Source organism: Lepisosteus platostomus, chromosome 4 (assembly GCF_059453375.1).
Source record: "Lepisosteus platostomus isolate fLepPlt1 chromosome 4, fLepPlt1.hap1, whole genome shotgun sequence".
In the NCBI taxonomy this organism is placed as follows: domain Eukaryota; kingdom Metazoa; phylum Chordata; class Actinopteri; order Semionotiformes; family Lepisosteidae; genus Lepisosteus; species Lepisosteus platostomus.
Genome location: NC_142614.1, coordinates 65,129,731 through 65,149,377, shown reverse-complemented (window position 1 = coordinate 65,149,377; position 19,647 = coordinate 65,129,731). Strand labels below are relative to the sequence as shown.

General features: G+C 38.3%; 1 protein-coding gene across 8 annotated transcripts in view; it reads right to left on the bottom strand.

The window, feature by feature from the left end:
* Positions 1 to 19,063, bottom strand: part of susd1 (sushi domain containing 1) — a 32,184-nt gene extending 13,121 nt beyond the window's left edge. For 2 of the 8 annotated variants that reach the window (XM_088630257.1, XM_088630261.1), the window contains exons 1-11: positions 18,661 to 19,061; positions 16,843 to 16,983; positions 15,425 to 15,580; positions 13,045 to 13,197; positions 9,519 to 9,695; positions 9,172 to 9,351; positions 8,114 to 8,293; positions 5,642 to 5,821; positions 4,316 to 4,495; positions 2,877 to 3,056; positions 1,905 to 2,084 (exon numbers count right to left, since the gene is read on the bottom strand). In XM_088630257.1, the coding sequence (XP_088486383.1) occupies positions 1,905 to 2,084; positions 2,877 to 3,056; positions 4,316 to 4,495; positions 5,642 to 5,821; positions 8,114 to 8,293; positions 9,172 to 9,351; positions 9,519 to 9,695; positions 13,045 to 13,197; positions 15,425 to 15,580; positions 16,843 to 16,983; positions 18,661 to 18,751 (1,798 nt within the window). In that variant the 5' untranslated portion in view covers positions 18,752 to 19,061. Of the gene's footprint in view, positions 1 to 520; positions 581 to 1,904; positions 2,085 to 2,876; positions 3,057 to 4,315; positions 4,496 to 5,641; positions 5,822 to 8,113; positions 8,294 to 9,171; positions 9,352 to 9,518; positions 9,696 to 13,044; positions 13,198 to 15,424; positions 15,581 to 16,842; positions 16,984 to 18,660 lie in introns of all 8 variants that reach the window. The other 6 variants (XM_088630255.1, XM_088630256.1, XM_088630260.1 and 3 more) reach the window with 6 other exon arrangements.
* Between the last annotated feature and the right edge of the window lie 584 nt (positions 19,064 to 19,647).

Genomic DNA, 19,647 nt, shown 5'->3' with positions numbered 1-19,647 from the left:
GATCTCTCATTTTGTTGAATTACAAATGTAGTTATGTTGTGAAAACTCAAAGGGAAAACTTCTGGATAAAAGAAGTTAAATGTCAGGAAAGCTGTTAAAAAAATAAAAACTGAATTGTTAACTCCCTCTGTGTCAATATTTGGTGGAAGCACCTTTGGCAGACATTCCACCTGTGAGTCTTTTTAGATAAGTCTCTACCAGCTTTGCACAAGGGTATAATTTTCATCCATAATATCAAGTTAAAAATGTACATACTGTACATTCTTGTAATTCACAAAATGAGGCATCATGGGAAAGGGATCAATACTTCTGTAAAGCACTGTGCAGTATGTGCTTAAAGAGGCAGATGTTTAATTCTGTCTCACACTCTTGACCTTTCTTAGTAATGTGTCCTCTCAGTAATAAGTTGTACAGTATGTGCTGTATATTTGAACAGTTTCTCATCCAGCATATTTTATTTTGGTAACAAGATAAACGTGAACTTCATTGATGAACCTGAAGTGCCACTTCAACTCCTTACCTCTTCCTTTTTCACTCTGGGAAAAACTAATTTGCTTCCAAATATCTGAAAAGACATCCACTACATAAATAATGAAACAGTAAAACAACTAAATTACAGTTAAAAAAAACCCTATCAGTAGTGACAATTAATGATACCCTTAAATCATCCTGTTCTCTGAGGTACTGTAATTTGTGCCTTTAGGCTATTTTTTAAGTGACTACTTTTTTCTCATGAATCCTTTTTTAAATTTAGAATCACATTATTCCTCTTCTATACCAGTCAATTCTCATTCAGTAGTCTTAACCCAGAAGCTCCCTTGCAGTGGATATGGATTGCACAGTTTACAGAAGCAAAAGGCCTTGACTGTGGTTTGCAAATGGGTAGAAACAGCAGTAGTTTCAGTCCTGAGTAACCATGGCACCAGGCCATCATTCTTATCGTGTGAATTTCTCCACTTTTTTAGGCTGTTACTTATTGTTCGCCTAATACATTAAGATCTACATTATCTGTTATACAGTATTTGTTTCCCAAAGGTCAGAAGTAAGACATTACATAACAGGAAAAGGTACAGTAAATGATTTAAATGAATCCTGTGACTGATAATTAAGCTTTGGTTCACTATTGTACAAACCACAAAAAATACTGATTTTACGAATGATCATGGTATAAGTATTACGGAACCAGAAGACAGTTATTCATTTTCACATTTACCAGCATTAAAATATATCAATGATTGCTGTCTTAGAAGTTACTTCATAACGTCTGTAAACTTGTGTAAACTGTACTGAAATATTATTCCTACTAAGGGATGAAAACAAAAGAAGAATGGAAAAAATGATATTACTGTAGGTCTCTACATGTCACTGAGAAGGGCTTTATGCTGTAGTGCACAACACTTTTCTGGTCTGCCACGAGGTCTTCGAGTTACAGATGAATAACACTACTTAGAGTGGAGTGTGGGTATGTTAGGAATCTGGTTGTAGGAGAAACTTATACACACAAGTTAACTTAAACTTACTATATAGGAATATGAAGGAATATGGGTTCTTAAGATGCAAATCCAGGCAATGAGTGAGAATGACAGACTGAGACATGTTAAAACTGAAATTTACTCTATTGAATGTCATCATCAGGTCTTCTGTGTGTTCATAGAACAATGAATCCTCCCACATATATTTTCTTCTTGAAACCTTTTAAATGCTCCTATTACTGAGCCCTGGAAATGAGTCTAAACTATGATGGGCCTCTCTAAGGTGTACAGGAGTGGGCCCCGTTGACAAAGTCTGAAGGATCCCCATTCTGCATCTCTCAGAAATGTTCTGAACAAGAAATACAGAATGACTCACGAGTCAAAAGGAAACCCATCCTGTGAGAACAGGTTAGAAAAGTATACGGTAAATACCTTCACATATTAAAGAGACATTGTCCCAGTGATTGTTTTTAGTGCACAACGAAAAGTTCCTTCCTCCTGCATTGTAAAATCCTTCATCACATTCATAATGCACCACGCTGCCTAGTCCTGTGCTGCCGTTCCAAAGCATGCAAGCATGAGGCAGAACTGGAGGCGCGCCACAGTCAACCTCTAGGAAAGAAACCAGCACAACATTGTCATTTCTCTTTGTACATCTCGATGAATAATAATAATCATCTAGAACAGTGGACCCCTGCCCTGGTCCTGCTGACCAGCACACCTGTTCGGTTTTGCTCTAGTCGAGCCCTCAGTTCAACAATCAAACCCTTCACTGACTTGATACTAACAAGAGCTCTTAAACATGTTGGAGCTTTATCCATTTACATTTTGGGTGAGAGAGTGAAATAAAATCCCAAACTTGTGACTGGAAACAAAATGCAAATACTCCAATGAAGCAACTTCCCAGCTCAAGCAGGGCTTCAATTATCTCATGAAGGTAATATGGACTGAAACCTGTGGGTGTGGGGGTCACCGGGACCAGGATGGGGAACCACTGATCTAGAACAGGAGTTCTTAAGAGAAGAGCAACCTTCTCCACCTCAGCTGAACTTGAACAGGTGTTTGTCAGATGAAATAATCAGCTCTCATCAGTTGTACTGAGAGTTCTGGTTATCCTATCCACTCCTACCTAGATTTTGACAAGCTTCGCCTGCTCACCAAGAAATAACAGCTGGAGTTATTCAGCTCCACCTCACCCAAATCTCACCATATAATTAAGCTTGCTTGTCTAGTCCACAGATGCGTGATAAAAGAAAATTACTCAGCGGAAATGTTTTTTTTTCCTGCGGAACACACTTCAGACCTGCAAAATTTTTTTCTTTCAAAAAATCCTTAAAATCCTTCCCTGTGGACTACATAATATTTTTACTAACAAGGAAATAATTAAGATAAACATTCCATTACCTTTACATACTAAAGAGGCATTCTTCCAGTGACCAGTAAGAGTGCATGTTGAGATATTCAATCCCTCTGCTTTGTAAAATCCCTCTGTGCAGCTATAGTATACAGCACTGCCAGGTCCTCTGTCAGTGTCCCACTGTATAGTAGTATGTGGTAGAATTGGCGGATCACCACAGTCAATTTCTACAAAGGGGAAATTAGCATCATGCTTTCAATGTTCAGTATGAAAACAAGTCACAGACATATCAAGTGAGGCAAGAAGCACATTGCTTGCAGTATCTTTAGCTGAACACATTTCTATTCTATTGGGATATGCCAGAATATGTCTGCATAAGTGGAACCGCATATGATTATGCCAACTACATTAGACTTTAAAGACCATAGATAGGATGTGTAAATGAATGCATGTGTATAATTTGTGTACAGAAATCTTAACATTGTTTGCATGTATACTGTACACAAACGCAGTTCCTGAATATTAGATTGATAGACTGCTTTTACCCTAGACACCAGTTTAAGTAGTATAATGTGGTTTGTTGCAAGAAAGCAAACTCAAGACTGCTTGTCAGGTAACACTTCTTTTCACTGCACAAACATAAAATAATTAGAATGTTGCAAAGCACTTTTGCAATTATCTTAAAGTTTATAGGTAGTTTCCTGATAACTTCTGCCCTGAGTACAATGAATGAATGCAGTCTGATTAATAGGCCATTTCCACATTTCCAGGACTTGGAGGAGATAATGGGCATTGTCTTATGTACTGAACATGATATGAACATGATATATTTTATATGATTACTGAGTCTTTGTGGTAAAGCCCATAGACAACTTAAAAAATATCTGAACATCACAGTTCTTTTAGATTTTGGAATGTAACTTATCACATACTGTACTGTAGCATCACAACAATTAGCATACAGTATGTTGTTGATGTTGGCGAATTATGGGATCACTTCTCATGAATTGAACACAGAATGAGATTTTAAACCCTTTTTAAAATAGTAAATGTAGTAATGGATTGAAAATGAAAAATATTTGAATAAAATTTAAATCAAATGTTTGATAATATCTATACTTTGGAAATGTATCGGTATATAATTACTTTGACATATCAAACTTATTTAATAATTTATTCATGGCCAGATGGGTCTGTTGATTGAATAATTATTCTTCCAAAAAAAGGTGGATTCCTTTCATGTGAAATGCCAGTGGTTAGGGAACTGTTCTTTATAGAAGATCTTTGTCTAGCCAAAAATATTTGTTCTGATGAAGGCTTGTTTGCCAAAACTTTGACAAATCTTAAATAAAACCTTATTTTTCTGGAGTAAAGAGAGTGTACATCTGGTTGATTCTGCTATTTCCATCAATTTTTTTTTCTAAAAGCACCTCTGTATCTTATTTTTTTTTAAAATATGCCTTACAAAATGAGAAACATGATATACCTTTGCATACTATGGAAGCATTTTCCCACAGACCATTAACAGTACAAACTGAGACATTCCTTCCACCCATACTGTGAAATCCCTCTTTACAATTATAATACACAGTGCTGCCCAGTCCTGTGCTGCTGTTCCCCTCTATCACAGTATGTGGCAGCACAGGTGGTTGGCCACAGTCAATCTCTAGAAGAAAAACCAGAGAGTGTTTATCAGGATTATTACCAAAAGTCTGATATAACAGCTTGACACTGAAACCAGCACGTTCACACACAAAGATAAACACACTGAAAGACATGTAATGTAACAGTAGACACTATCATCAATATACAGTATCTTGCTTCCTTTACTACAACCATTTATTTACTTTGAAGGTACAGCAGTCATTTCTTAACATCGGTGCTATGTCATATAAACCCATAGTAATTGATCAAATTAAGTTAATTGATTTAATACACTGATTTTTCTCACTAGTCCTTGTTATTGACTCCCAACTTTTTGCAAGAGAAAAACTAATCACTAGTTTTAATGCAGGTGAATATCTACATAATGCACTGGGAGAACTAAATTACCACAAGGTTCAGTTTGAAAATACAAGGGAACAAACACTTCCAAATGTATACACAACACAACACTATACAGTGATAAGGTGAAACTGCACATGTTTTTAACAATCATTAGGTTCACCCAAAAAAGAAATGGAGTGTGCTGTATTATGTTTTCTTCAGAATTAAGATTTATCTTAAAATCTTAAAACCTCAAAGACCAAATTAAAAATAAAGAGGAAGGATTTCAATATTGTTTAAAAAACTGAAAATGCATAATTAAATTCATAGACACTTTTTCTGAAACAGTTCCTTCCATCATCTGCAAGCTGCTGGTTATAGTCACAGTGGGAGCCTATACTGGTAGTTTAGACAGCACCCTCTTCTCAGTAGTCTGCCGCCTGGCCATGTAGAAAGGGGACAGTAGACAACTCCTATTCAAGGGAACAAATAGGTTTATTCCATGCTGAAAAGAGAAGAAAGAAAACACAATGCCGAAACGTTGTGTTTTCTTTCTTCTCTTTTCAGCATGGAACAAACGTATTACTTGTTCCTTTGCAGCCTACATATGCTGCAGCTACCCACCTGCACTACTAACTCCTATTCAAGCTGGATAAGTTTGTCTTTGGGAGCAGCAGCAGGAGAAAATGCACTTGAACACAGGGGAACACTCAACTGCATGTAGACTGAATCCTGGTGCTGTGAGGCAGTAGTGCAGAACCCTTCGACATCATGCCACTTCTATAACCACTGGTGGTACACAATTCTGTTAAAAAACATACGCTACCTTTGCATTGTAATGATGCATTTGCCCAATAACCGCTGACCGTACAGACTGACGTGTTGCTTCCTCCTGCATTGTAAAACCCATCTTTACACTTGTAATAGACAATGCTTCCCATTTTTGTGCTGCTGGCCTTCAGAGAAGTAGTGTTTGGCAGCAAAGGGGGTTCTCCACAGTCCGTTTCTAAGTGGGAAATCAATACAGAATTGTCACGTGAGAATTGTCATGTTTATAAACCTGTTCCCAGTTCATCTAACAAATGTGGAAAAAACAGTTCAGACTTTGTATCTGGTTTAGAATGTAGCAGAAATGTTGAATGAATCAACAGGTCCCAATTCTTTTGTTAATACTGACATTACCGTATCATTAATGAGAACCTCGCTCTGCAGCAATGCTTTTCCACAGCAATTTACCCTGTGAAATCACAAAAACATACATCACACCTGAATGCACTGAACCTCACATTATGTAGAAAGCTACTGGATCATTGATTTAATACAGATTTTTTTTTCCATATAGTTTTTAGTTAAAAGACCATTACAGTATGGTGCCATTTATCACTTTGGGTTAACTAGAGGAAAAACTGAAAAAAAAACCTTCAATCCTGTAACTAGATGAACGTGTCTTGTGGATAGAAAAGAGTAAATATAGCCAAATATAAAAATAAAAAATTAAAAGTTCAGATCCATGTCAGCTATATTTGGAAATGCTACATGATTTTCTGCAGCAATGAATATCAAATAACATCGACTCAATATCTGTCCTGGATCTGTGGACCTGTGGATGGATTTTCTCCTGTAGTCCCTGGGCTCTGTTACTCTTGGAGACTGTACTTCCTGATCTGCCAATCCTAAATCTCCCATGCTTTAGGCACTGAGTGTTGCTTCCAGAACCAGACACCTTTTCTTTGTTCTTCTGGAGGTTGTCTCTCTTCTCTTATCCCTTCCAGGATTACGGTTTTAAAATGTAGGTTTACCACTGGGGAGGTTTACCACTGGGGAAGATGTCACCACTCTCCAGTGGTGACATCTTCTGGTAGGCCGGTCTTTTGAAGGACTGCAGTAACAATGGGCTACATACTGTAGGCCATCAAGAGGGTTATTTTAGCTGCAAATATGCTCATTGGGTGTCAATTACTTAAATATTTTACTCTTGAAAGGTGAAATTCCATATTCTCACAGTGGTGTAATTATTGGGGATTGTGAATGCACAGGGCTTTTCATATTCTTTTAGTTGTAAAACTCACAAATAAAACCTACCATCTTTATTTATCCATACCAGGACATTCTTTTTGTATTTTAAATTGCTCAGCTGCTTGGGGTCACTAAGGTGTAGTCGCCTGAATTAAGAGGGGAGTCTGTCACACCACTCTCTCTGAAACTGCCTTTCTGTGGTCTTCCTTCCTTGTTGTTCCCTTGTAGCTTTCTCAGCTAGTCAATTCATTTTTGATGAATGTTTCTTCACACATGACTACTGTTCCTCGTTTAGGTCAGCATCAATGTTCAGTCTGGACAAACAAAGGCAACTCCTTTTTTTGTTCCTCTGTCCTGCTCATGGGGTGATATCCATATTGTATACTTGCTGACTATCATCTCCATTCATGACTGCTGTCTCTGTGGGCATTCCTCGATTACAGGGCAAATAGCCTACCACAGCCCTACCAAGCTAAAGTGGTACTTTATTCCCGAGATGGGTCTTCACAAATAGCTGTCTTCTCCTTTCAGTATTTCACAGCATTCAAAACTAAGTACCTTTCCTGGGTAAAGCTTGAAGCTGGCTGTTAACTTGGTTAAGTGCAAGCACTTATTTGTATACCTCCCAGGGAGCTATACCCCTGTGGCTAATTATGCATGACTATTCTTCAAATGCCTCCACATCCTCACCACAACATGACAAAGCAAGGTAGTACAATAGTTTGCAACATGTTTATTCAAGTCTTTCATTTGTCAAAACAGCATTCAATTTGTGTACTATATATGCAAATAACATTAAAGTTCTTTTCTAAAAAATGCTTGAAGAACACCTTTGGTTGAACCATAGATTGAAATTAACTATATCTTTACTTTTAGTGGCAAAAATATTTTAATGGGGACATACATCCCTATATTCCTGTACTATTAATAGAGCAAAAACAAATAGAAGCCCTTGGATTTTGAAATCAATCAGTATACACACAAATATAGGGTAAGTCCAAAAAGGGTGGAGTGCCTTACAAGAATGTCAGAACATTTACATTTAAAATCATTCCTTAATTGAACTCATTAAGCATAACAGGGAAATATTAAATATTAAATATGTTTTTCAACATTTGTTTGAAGTGTAACATTTTTTCAGGTCATTTTTAAAATACCCCATGAAACGTTTGCTGCATGGCAGTTGTGAGAAGCTGAGGTGATGCTGAGATGAAGCGTGGAAAAACACAGGTAATGAAAGGAAGAAATAGGTGCATGAAGTATCGAAAAATAAAGCCATTACCTTTACACATCAAAGAGACATGTGTCCAATAACCATTAGCTGTGCAAACAGAGACACCTCTTCCTCCCACACTGTGAAATCCCTCTGTACAATTATAATACACCTCACTGCCCAGCCCTGAGTTTCCATGCCACAGCCTTGTAGTGTTTGGCACCACTGGGGGTTCGCTGCAATCAATCTCTATGGAGAAAATCAACACTGCGTTGTTATTCCCTGTTAAGGACATGGCTTTTCAAACCAGGTTTTCAATATTCTGAAACGTATCCGTCAGTCAGAGGGGGTTCCACGTAAAGAAAATGGAATCTCCAATTATTTTTCATTTTATACTAATCAAACATGGAATCAGAGATAGCTTACCATTGCAAACCCTGTACCAGTCACAGGCTAATAAAGGCAACTGTGAACACTCAGTTAGCACCAATTGGAGAAATGGCAATCTCCGAATGGCATTGCTGAAAACTTGTAGATAGGTCCCATGCTTGTTATATGGGAAGGCAACGAAACCTTGGCCTACAATGCCCATGACGCTTGGTTAATTGTGTGTTGCTCACTTGGAGGAATCCCAGTCAGACTCTGAAAATGACTTACTGTAAACCAGGCTTGAGTTAGTAACTACTGGAATACAGCTCTAAAGTCACAAACACCTTTCGGAAATACCAGAATATGCCTATTGAACAAAATTAACCATTGCTACATAGTTTACCAAAATAGACTACAGTATGAGAGTTATTATTGTATTACTATGATGAAAGAAAGTCATAAGAAAGTAATTTATCAGGTACAAGGACTGGGGTTAAGTTGTGTTACCACTGAAGGTTAAATGGTGAAATACTTTGAGACTGTAGATTATTTGAGTTTTCATCAGAGTTTGTGGTACTGTATATGCCTACTGAAATAGTAGTGTTTACAAACAGCATCCTCTATCAGAAGGCACAAGAGTTCTGCCTTTTTTATGTGAAGTATAAAAAAATAGGCAGTTAATTTCCTGCGGCATGTCACCAATTTGGGAACTTCAATAAAGGTTTTGAAAACATTAAATATCACAAAAAAATCATTACCTTTACATACTATAGAGGTATGGTTCCAATAACCGTTTAAGTTGCACACCGAAAAATTCCTTTCTCCTGCATTATAAAATCCTTCGTCACATTCATAGTAAACCACACTGCCCAGTCTTGTGCTGGTGTTCCATAACTGAATTGCATGTGGCAGAACTGGAGGTTCACCACAGTCAATCTCTAGGAACAAAGCAATATGACACTTAGAACTGACACTTAGAATTTCAGCACAGAAACATCGATCATAGAAACATCGTCCTTTTGTCTAATGCAATTCACATCACAAATCGTATAACTTGGATAAGTTGTTGGAACAAAACGAAGAAGTATGACAAAATAATCATTACCTTTACATACTATAGAGGTATGGTTCCAATAACCATTGGTCGTGCAAGCTGAGGCATACCTTCCTCCTGCATTGTAAAATCCTTCAACACACTTATAATACACCATGCTTCCCAGTCTTGTACTGTTCCATACCATAGAAGTATGAGGCAGAATTGGGGGCTTGCCACAGTCAACCTCTATGAGTCAAAGAAATTTGAAACAATTTCAACACATGGGAACTAACAAGTGGACACTGACCAACACATGTACTGTAAGAAGCTAGTGTACATGTGGCGTTACCTTGGTTGGGTTTTTTAAAGCCTTCCGAAAGGATTTCCATCAACAAGGTTTCACAGTCAACATTTGTTCTTTTAATTATTTTATTTAATAAGAAAGAGCTTATCTACCGTAATAACCTATCACAGCATTCATTAGCATCATCTATACGATTTACAAAACTGTCCGTTAATTTGATCACTCTATTCTTACTGATTGATCATGGCTGGGCCAGCAGCTATATCACCCTACAGCTCTCAACTGGCTACCCACTGAAGCTAAGCAGGCTTGAGCCAAGTCAGTACCTTGATGGGAGACCTCCTGGGAACCTATGATTGCTGCTGGAAGTGGTGTTATTGGGACCAGTGGGGGGCCCCCACCCTACAGGCTGTGTGGGTCCTAATGCCCCAGTCGGGGACACTATACTGTAGCAAGCACCGTCTTTCGGATGATCCTGACTCTCAGTGGTCATTAAAGTTCCCCTGGCATTTCTCGATAAGAGTAGGGAGTTATCCCGGTGTCTGGGCCAAATTTTCCCCCTCGGCCTTTCCCCTTGGCTTGAACTTGCCCTGCGATGGACTGGTGCCCTGTCCAGGGTGTACCCTGCCTTGTGTTTGTTGCTTGCCAGGTAGGCTCGGGCTTCCCGCAACACTGTATGGTATAAAGTGGTTTGGCAAATGACATGACATGCTCATGGTTGGACACTCACAGCTAGCAAAACCTGACATGAAGAACGAAGAAGGTTTGGTTGTTTGGAGGAGAGAATAGTATCTGCTTTTCGACTCTTGAGGATACGATGGACGTACTGTATCCTTAGTACTGCAGCAGAAATTGGCAAATCATGTGCTCACAAGGCCAGAAGTTAGTTGAAATATTCAGAGTAAAGGCTTGAAAATCAGATTACCTTTATCTTTTCTACTAAACAAATATCTATTTGTTTTCAAATTGTGCAAATAAAAGCGCAGAATGCATAAAAAATAACAGACGACTGCAACCCTTGCACCAGAGTAACCCTTGCTAGTGATAAGTATAGCTTGAACCTGTAGATAAGAAATATGTATGTATTGTTTTTATTGAATATAAAGCTATGAGCTGTGAGGCAATGGAATCAGATGGAGCCACCGATCTTTGTTGCCACAATTTCACTTCAGGTTACAGAACAGAGCAGATATTTCAGATAGTGAGTTAAAGACTGACAGTACCAATAAGTCCACAATTCTAATTGCTTTTGATTGTTTATGTATTTGCATGCTGCAAACAATCATGGACACCTGAATCAGAACATTTGTTTCTGTGGCAGGTCGTCCTGTGGAAGATTTCCAAGGGCCTGCCATGGAAGGGGTGAGGGGATTTGGAAGGAGTGATCACTTCTGCCCATCGCAGATGGAAAGGACCAACAGGCGGTTTGTCCTATGATTCACAAGGATTTCGGAGCAGTCACAGACCAGGGCATTTCTCTCACTGTGTGGTGCTATGGGAAAGAGGGGTCAAACAAGAGGCATGACTGTTTGTACACGTGCCTCTGGTGTATTGCTGCAGACAGGGGCTGGCTGATCTGGCTACTGTGTCATTTCAGACAGCCTCAAGCGCCTACAGGTCGTGATTGGCTACAAGGGGCTGCTGAACAGAAAAGATGAAAGGCTGGAGTGACAGGTCAGCCTAGGAAGGGGCTTCAATAACAGCACATCTGCCACTAGAGGCCACCAAAGCTCCTCTATGATCACTGGATGTTTCAGTGGGTGTCAATTTGTTAATTATTTACACTATCGGTGATGGGTTGAAGAGCACATTTTTATGTGGATTTAAGTATTGGTGTGTTTTGTATATACTGTATAAAGGGTGTGCAGTAGTTGGGTTGTGTGGAAGAAGCAGGCTAAATAGCCTATGGAAAAGTCTGCTAGTTGTAAAACCTGGACTTTTAGTCCAGGCTTACCTTGTAAAACTCTGCACTAAAGCCTCGCATACTTTGACAGCCATCATGGGTTGTTATGTGTACAGATCCCTAGAGAATGGTTGGGTGTATTGCAGGAGGCTTTACAATGCAGAAATCAGACTCTGGCCTGGGGCTATTGCCCCTGACCTGCCTTGAGGGAATTTTAAACAGGCACCTGCTGTTGTATGCGACACCTCAGAAATAGCTAAAAGGTGGGCTAACATCATCAGGAATAGTAGTTCAACTAGGTAGCTGCGTCGGCATGCGTAGGCTGGAAAGGTTTAGTTTCTTTTCAGCATGGAATAAACCTTTACTTGTTGCTTTGCATCATCAGGAATAGCCACTGGACCATAAGTGAAATGCAGACTCTTAAACCTCCATTCATAGTGATAACATGGTTGGACTCGGACTACAAAACGCTCTGTACCACTGTTGTAATTCGGGGCAATGTGGGAAATACACCTTTAGTGTTCTCCAGGAAACGCCATTTTCGTTATAATTAAACTAAATTACTGGACTGTGTTGTGACTCCTTGCATCCCTACAACAACCTGTGAGAATACCACAGCGGCTGTACAGGGTATATCTTTATGGACAATTGTGAACATCTAGAGCAGTGCTTTCCAACACTGGGCTTCGGGGATCTAAGCCATTAGTTACTCATGTCGATTCACTCCTGTAATTTAATTGATCTCCCTATTTATCTACTATCTTCTTTTTTATCAGTTATTGCTCTTAATCCTTTAATTCAAAACTACCTACATATTATCCAAGAATATTGGTCTTAAATTGAAAGAGACCTTTATTCAACCATTAATCAGGATATATTGAAGAAGTTTCCGTTCTAATTGAGCAGGTGCAGGTGAAAGAAAAACAAAAACTCTAAGGAAAAATACAAAACTATGGGGGACTATAAACTGTAGGACATTAATTAATGATAGTATCAATAGATTGTTTCACAATAATAATGATTATTCAGATAAAAAGGCAAAATATTGCTTATTTTTTAACTAAAGGGTGAGACATCCAATTTCACTTTTTAAGGTTTAAAGCTAAATTCCCATGTAATATGTTTATAAACAGGCATTAATGAACATGTTTAAATTGGAAAAAAATATAATTGCCGTACAGTATATTAAACATGTTCGCACACAAAGAGTGAAAAATCCAGTTTAACAGAACTTTACAAAATATTTTGGACCATCTACAGTACATCTCCATAGAGATGTAGTTTACTGCATTATCTCAGCAGACCTTTTCCCTGCTAAAACATATACTGTACAGTATAGACCATCTTAAATGTGAATGTGACGCATGAAATCCCTGCAGCCGGTTTACCTTCACAGAAAGCATCATCTTTAGCTGGATGAAATGGCTCTGTTCCGTTTCGTATTTTGTATCCTTCCGAGCAGTTGCAGCTGAAACTTCCTGGCACGTTCCAGCACAGCCCTCCGTCTTTACAAATGCCTTCCACCTGACATTCATCGATATCTGAAACAAAGACAGGAAGAACAAGTGAACAGCAGGTCACAGGATGCACTGTCCTCCAGCTTACAGTATATTATTCTCTTCTCATTCATTACTTAACCCAAGGCACACAGTTCCCCTTGAAAATACTCTTGCGCCTGTAAACAAGAGCATCCAAGACAACAATTGTCTGGAGGAAAGTGTAAAAGGTTGATGTTGATAAGGTTAACAGAGAGATCAGGGCAAATGTGTGTGTGTCAGTTAAGTGACTAGACACCACAAGCATGCAAGCTCCCATCTCATACTAGCACTACACTCTCATAGTGCTTCTCTGCAAAATCTCCAGCACCAGAAGCAAAACCATAACTTTATCCTTCTCAACAGACAGTTACTGAAGCCACCTGCTAATAATACTTCTTCTGCTGAAGATGTGGGTCATGTGAAACAGAGAAGATCACATCAAGGACAGAGGTGACCAGAACTACAGCCAAAGCTCATGCTTTAGGGCTTTGATGACGAATCTCCCTACAGTAAATAACATTTAAAATCCTTACTGAGCCTGAATCACCTTTGTTGCTGCATTCCTATAACCCAACCCAAGTGGATTGAGCACGTAGATGGTGATGGATAGTTTATTTTTCACTAGTTAGTGATGCTACAAGCCCCAGTAATTGATGGCATACATAGGTGGACTGCTTGCATCCTGCTGTTTACCAGTTGATAACAAATATTCATAACAGAAGCAAACATCTCACTGAACTTCTTTCTTCATGAACAAATTACCTTAGTTACCTGTTGCAATGTTTTACCATAAATGCTACAAACTAAATAAATGATTATGTTACAACAGTCAAAAACTCAATTTTCTAATGTACAATACTTATTGTTTTTGAAGAAACACGAATACCTCTATTTGCAGCAAGGACATTCACAAGATCTCTACTGGATCATCCCCTCTCACATACAGTGAATTTATTAGTCAGAGGTAGTACAAATCACTATTAGAAAGTCTGGGGTTTTCTTCCTCAACCATTTCTATTGTTAGGGAGTAACAGGTTCATAAACCCTATCCAGGCTCTTGTATATGGAACTGGGTGAAATGAAAGTCAGACTACAATCTGTTGATAGGGATGACCCCTTTCACCTAAAACTTGGATTTCTCCATATTGTCATAGATCCATTGTGTTGAACTCAAGTTTTAAATTCTAAAATTGTACGACTGTCAATTACGTGACATTGTGCCATGCCTGTACGGCATTGCATATACTGTAGATACTTTTTGTTGATCAAAAAAGATCATTCTATCTGTCACGGATGTCGGAAAGGACGAACCGTGGAATGGCAGGATAGCGTAAAAGACCCTATGCGTAGCGGCGAGACGGGGGTTAGCCCGGGCTCAGCTGTTCAGGAAATGCCGTATAGAAACCTATGCCCTCAGGTAGCGGACGTGGGGCGACCTGGTGCTAGGCGGGTTTCAGGACATCCGAACATCAATGCTGAGCGAAGCAGAATAAGAGACCCGGAAATATATAGCCCCAGAGAGAGAGAGATACCGGAAGGAGAGACAAGCACAGGAAACAAGGGACAGGACAGAGTAGGAGCGCCCTCTGGCTGCAGAGGGCATGACACTGTCATGTTTAGTTTGTGTTATACACTAATTACTGTATTTTCAATACTTTGAAACTTTGGTTTACATTGAAGTGCAATGGTAAAATTGGGCTTTTAAGGTTGTTAATGTTTGAAATTGCATCTCTGTATGCTGACATACTGTAGGTTTCCAGAATATCCAAAGCAACCAAATAAGGGCATATACAACTCATTCTTTTCCATACTAAGCGACACGCACAACAAAAAATTAAACAGTGTGTGGTGCATTTCAGTTGTAACATTCTACATTAATTTATTGCCCATGTGGGAAAATGTTTTTATAAACTGAAAACTTATTTATAAACTTCAAAACACCATTCTGTAGTAATAAAGTAAGTTGATTTTTTGCATGTTTTTCTTTTGATATACCTGTAATACCGTATAAATCATTTTTCTTCTCACTAAGGTAATATGTACAGGTCCAAGCTTTTTCTTAGACAGTATAAGACACACTATGGTATATATGATCCATTTGTTATTGTTACCTTAATATATCCATTCAGAGACATCAGCAATGACAGGCACTTACTGTATACAGTATATAACTGCTATATATACAGTATATAGACTGGTGTATATACTGTTACATCAAGTACAACTATACCTTGGCAAAAGGTTCCATCATTGGGAATGAACACAGGCATGTTGTTTGTAGGGCTGTAGCCATGCTGACACGTGCAGTAGAAGCTCCCATACGTGTTATGGCATACAGTGTGTTCGCCACAGATCTTGTGGGTTCCAATCTGGCATTCATCCTTATCTGTAAACACAAAACATCAGGTACAGTATGTGAACTAAGAGAACATCTTAAGATAGAACTGCCTTCCAGGGCAAATCTACTGATTGATGACAATATAACCATTAATCATCACACAGCCCTAATATACCAGGATATTCTAGCTTGAGCCAGTATTTTAACATATCTTCCACTCTTGGTTGCCAACCCCTGTGGGACCCTAGATTTTGAGCTGGTGCTCAAAAGAATTATTAGATGTGCTGTATCAGAGGTCTCAGGGGACACTTGACCAGGATCAATCCACAGAGTGGAGATCAGTCCTATAAAATGACATTGCGGACCAAAACTGACTTTCTTAGTCAATATGTACCAATTGGAGATTCAAGGTGATACCAAGTAGTACCAGAATGCTTTCTTTCCGAATCATTCTGCCATTTCTATTAACACACCAGTCAGGTGCAGCAAAAATAATTGGATTGTTTCTCTCCTTTTTATTTGAGTAAAAAGTAATTTTCATTGTCATTATAACAGCTGTGTAAATACACACAGTGTACTGTATATAGGAGTGCACAAAGCTATACTTATGAGATAGGGATCAATTTATGTTGATGGTCAGCAGGTAATTTCCATATCTGAGTCACTTCAACTAATTGGGTCGGATCCTGATTTCCTTGGTGTTGATTGGACTACAGATGGATGTAACTCTTCCCTCAAATGGGAACACAGATATTTACCTACAGCGATGATGGTGCCCACTTATACAACTGGGCTAAAGTACCTCATTCAAGCTACATTAGCAGTGTCTGCAGAGGGGAACCCATTTGAACCCACAACCCACCAGTTACGAGACCAGAGATTTAATGTATTTCATTACTGACTTATACTTGTGCTCACCTACTGTTTTTGATTTACAGTAATACAGTAAACTCACACTTTCTCTGCAAAAGCTATTGTTTACTGTGCAGAACGTTTGCCTTATAGATGTTCTCTAGTTGGTTTTCAGTCATGCTAAAAACTGCATAGTGTGAACATAAGAGAAGAGGAAGAAAGTCCCATCTTGTAGTTAGCAAGTTAATGTTTCATTTTATTTTCCCCAATACTTGTTCAATTAAAATGTTTTAAAAACCATTACATACAACTGACCTGGCTAAGACTTTTCTGAAGCAGAAAAGTTGCAAATGCTATCCTTTTTACTTTAGTGCAATTCAAACTGTTGAGGTTTATGGGTTTTACATTGCCATTTAAGTTTCTTAGTAAAAAGAGTACTGGACAGAAAGGATTCTTACCTATGCACTGTGTTCTTCCATTCCCCATAAAACCCCACAAGCAGTTGCACATTTTTCCACCAGTCCCATCTTTCCTGGGGTCACACGTGGCATTGATGTGGCAACTGCTGCATACATCCAGGGTGTCACTGGTTGCTACAGCTTCAGAAACAAGAAGAATGCTCTTCTTTATTTTGTTGTTTACGGTTTCTGTTCAGTTTGGTTCAAGGCCAATTAAATACACAGCTTCCATAGGATTTATGATTATGTAAAGTCAAATCAAGAGTAAACAGATTGAGACAAATGGTCTAGATTAGTGGCTCCCAAACTTGGTGTTGGACAAACATAGTTTGCTAGTTTTTGTTCCAGCTGAGTTCTCAATCACTGACTGATTTTTGTTTTACTGTCTGAGGCATATTTGTAAATTTGCTTTGAGCTCATCAAATTTATATGGGGTTTGCAATTGGCATTAACCCTGTACCAATTTCTAGTTTCTGAACAGATCTCATTTTGGCTCGTTGCCTGAAATGTAACTAATTAGACCTCTGTTGTCAGCCCTGGTCTTGGGAGTTTTTAATGCAGCTGAGCGGTTTCCTTAAATTTAGTTTAAAAATTCACACGTTACTTGGTTGGAACCTTTACAAGTTTTCTTTACTCAGAGATTGGAGACATTAAAGTACAGTACTTATGAAATGCAATTGTTAAAAGACAACCTTCAACAAGTTTAGGATCTGAAAATAATTAAATAGTTCATATTAAGGTACATTATCAAATAGTTAATTTTTTGGTCTATTCAGATTTCAATTATTTAACTGGGTGCTGAAGTCAAACAAATACCTGCATGTGTTCAGGTCCCCAGGGCTACGACTGGGAACCGCTACAGAAGAACTGAAAGTCTACTGTAGGACTGTTTGATTCAGTGACATTTCCTATATTTCTTCACTATGAATTGATCACCTAGAAAGAGCTGTTTAGTCAGAAGTAATGTTTTTTTATAAGAAATAAAATCTAAATAAATTAGCAATAAATGTAGACGGAATATATAACAACATATTGTCACACTCAAAAGTATTCTGTATCAAGTTGATAAGAAATTATGTATTGATGTATTGATATAACTATTACACGGGAAGTTTAGGAGCCTTACAAGGAGTTTCCATAAAATTGCCATTTACAGTAATATTTTAATATGGATCTCCATAGAGCAGACATAAAAACTCCAGAATCATGATGCCACAACAAAATAAATTGAAGTCATATTTGACTCTTTCTGAATGGATTATGTGGGTATTTCACTTTTTAACAGTTTGCTACATTAATGTCACGTTTTCAGATTTTTATTTGAAAAACCTGTAATGTCAAATGTTTTGAAAAGGTTTTAAGCTTAGAATGGCAAAATGCTTCATTTTACTAGCAAATTTCAAAACCTTACTTTCCACGTTTAGCTAAGCCTGTGTTACGCAATACATTTTCTTTTTGGGCAGTGCTTGGGCATTTGAAGTTATCTACCAGAAAAAAACTTAAACTAGAAAATGCACTCCTTGGCTAACACTGCATTACTTTATTGTCCATGTGCTAACTATTGCTGTATCATGGTGAGATTTCCTTCATGGTGTTATTTTTCTCATCAAGTCTGAAATTAAATTAAAATAAGAAAGACCAGACTACATCTCAACAGAGAATGCAATATAAATGGTAAAAAGGAAAAAAACATATTTTGGTATGTATTTTCCAATTCAAATCTACAGCATCAAAAATTGATCAATACATGAATTGTACAAGTTCGCAATAATATGAGTTTCGGCTGGATGCCGAGATGTACAGTAATGTAGGACTCACCGTCATAGATCTGTAGTTGAAGACAAGTGAGGAATAGTACAAAGGCAGTTGACAACATTGCAATTCTCCTGAGTGACATGATCAGACTCATCTCTTGACTTCTTTCAGCTTCTCTTGCAGGAAGACTCTTCCTTTTATCCACATCTCACCCCCTTTCCTGTCTGTAGACTCCTTGCCCCTGTCTAGCTTTGATAACCAGGATTGGGAACAGGCTGCCCAAAGGTAGCTCCAGCAAACCGAAGTCCACGTCCTCTTGAAGAAAGTGCCAGTAATAAGTGGCTTTTGGGGGAAGTTGAAAAATTGCAGGTCAGAGGCACAGTATGCGTTGACACATTCTAACTTCAGTGCTGCATGTGCACTCCCCTCAACCCCCTCAGAAACTTCTGAGGTCACATCCACATGCGTAAACTGCATTTGTATGTTCTGATAAGAACTGATAAAGAGTTATATTTGGTCTGTCTGAGTGTGAAACATTTGCCTCTGCCTGTATATACTGTAGCTCAAGTAGGGAGCTGTGTCAGCATGCGTAGGCTGCAAAGGAACAAGTAATAGGTTTATTCCAAACTTTTCAGCTGTCTCACACATCCAAAGAAGGCTCCACAGCCAAAATGTTGTTTCTTTTCTTCTCTTTTCAGCATGAAATAAACCTTTTGTTGTTACTTTGCAATATATACTGTAAGCCAGAATTCAATTTTTAACACTGAAGATGTCTTTTATGAACATTACGTATTTAATTTAATGAATGCACATCTAAGGGCATGCATCCGTGATTAGTAAATGCTTTAACGCCTATGTACAGTACTTAAGTCTTTCGCAATTCTTCCAACTATTAATTGCTAATACACATTTAGTCAAGTGTGCTAAGGTCACTACAACATAAATGCTAACCTTAAAGAATACCATACTTTAATGCAATCTATTTAGTGAAAAACACCATGACAATGATTAATGCAAAGCTCATTTTTTTATTCAGCTTTGAAAACACTT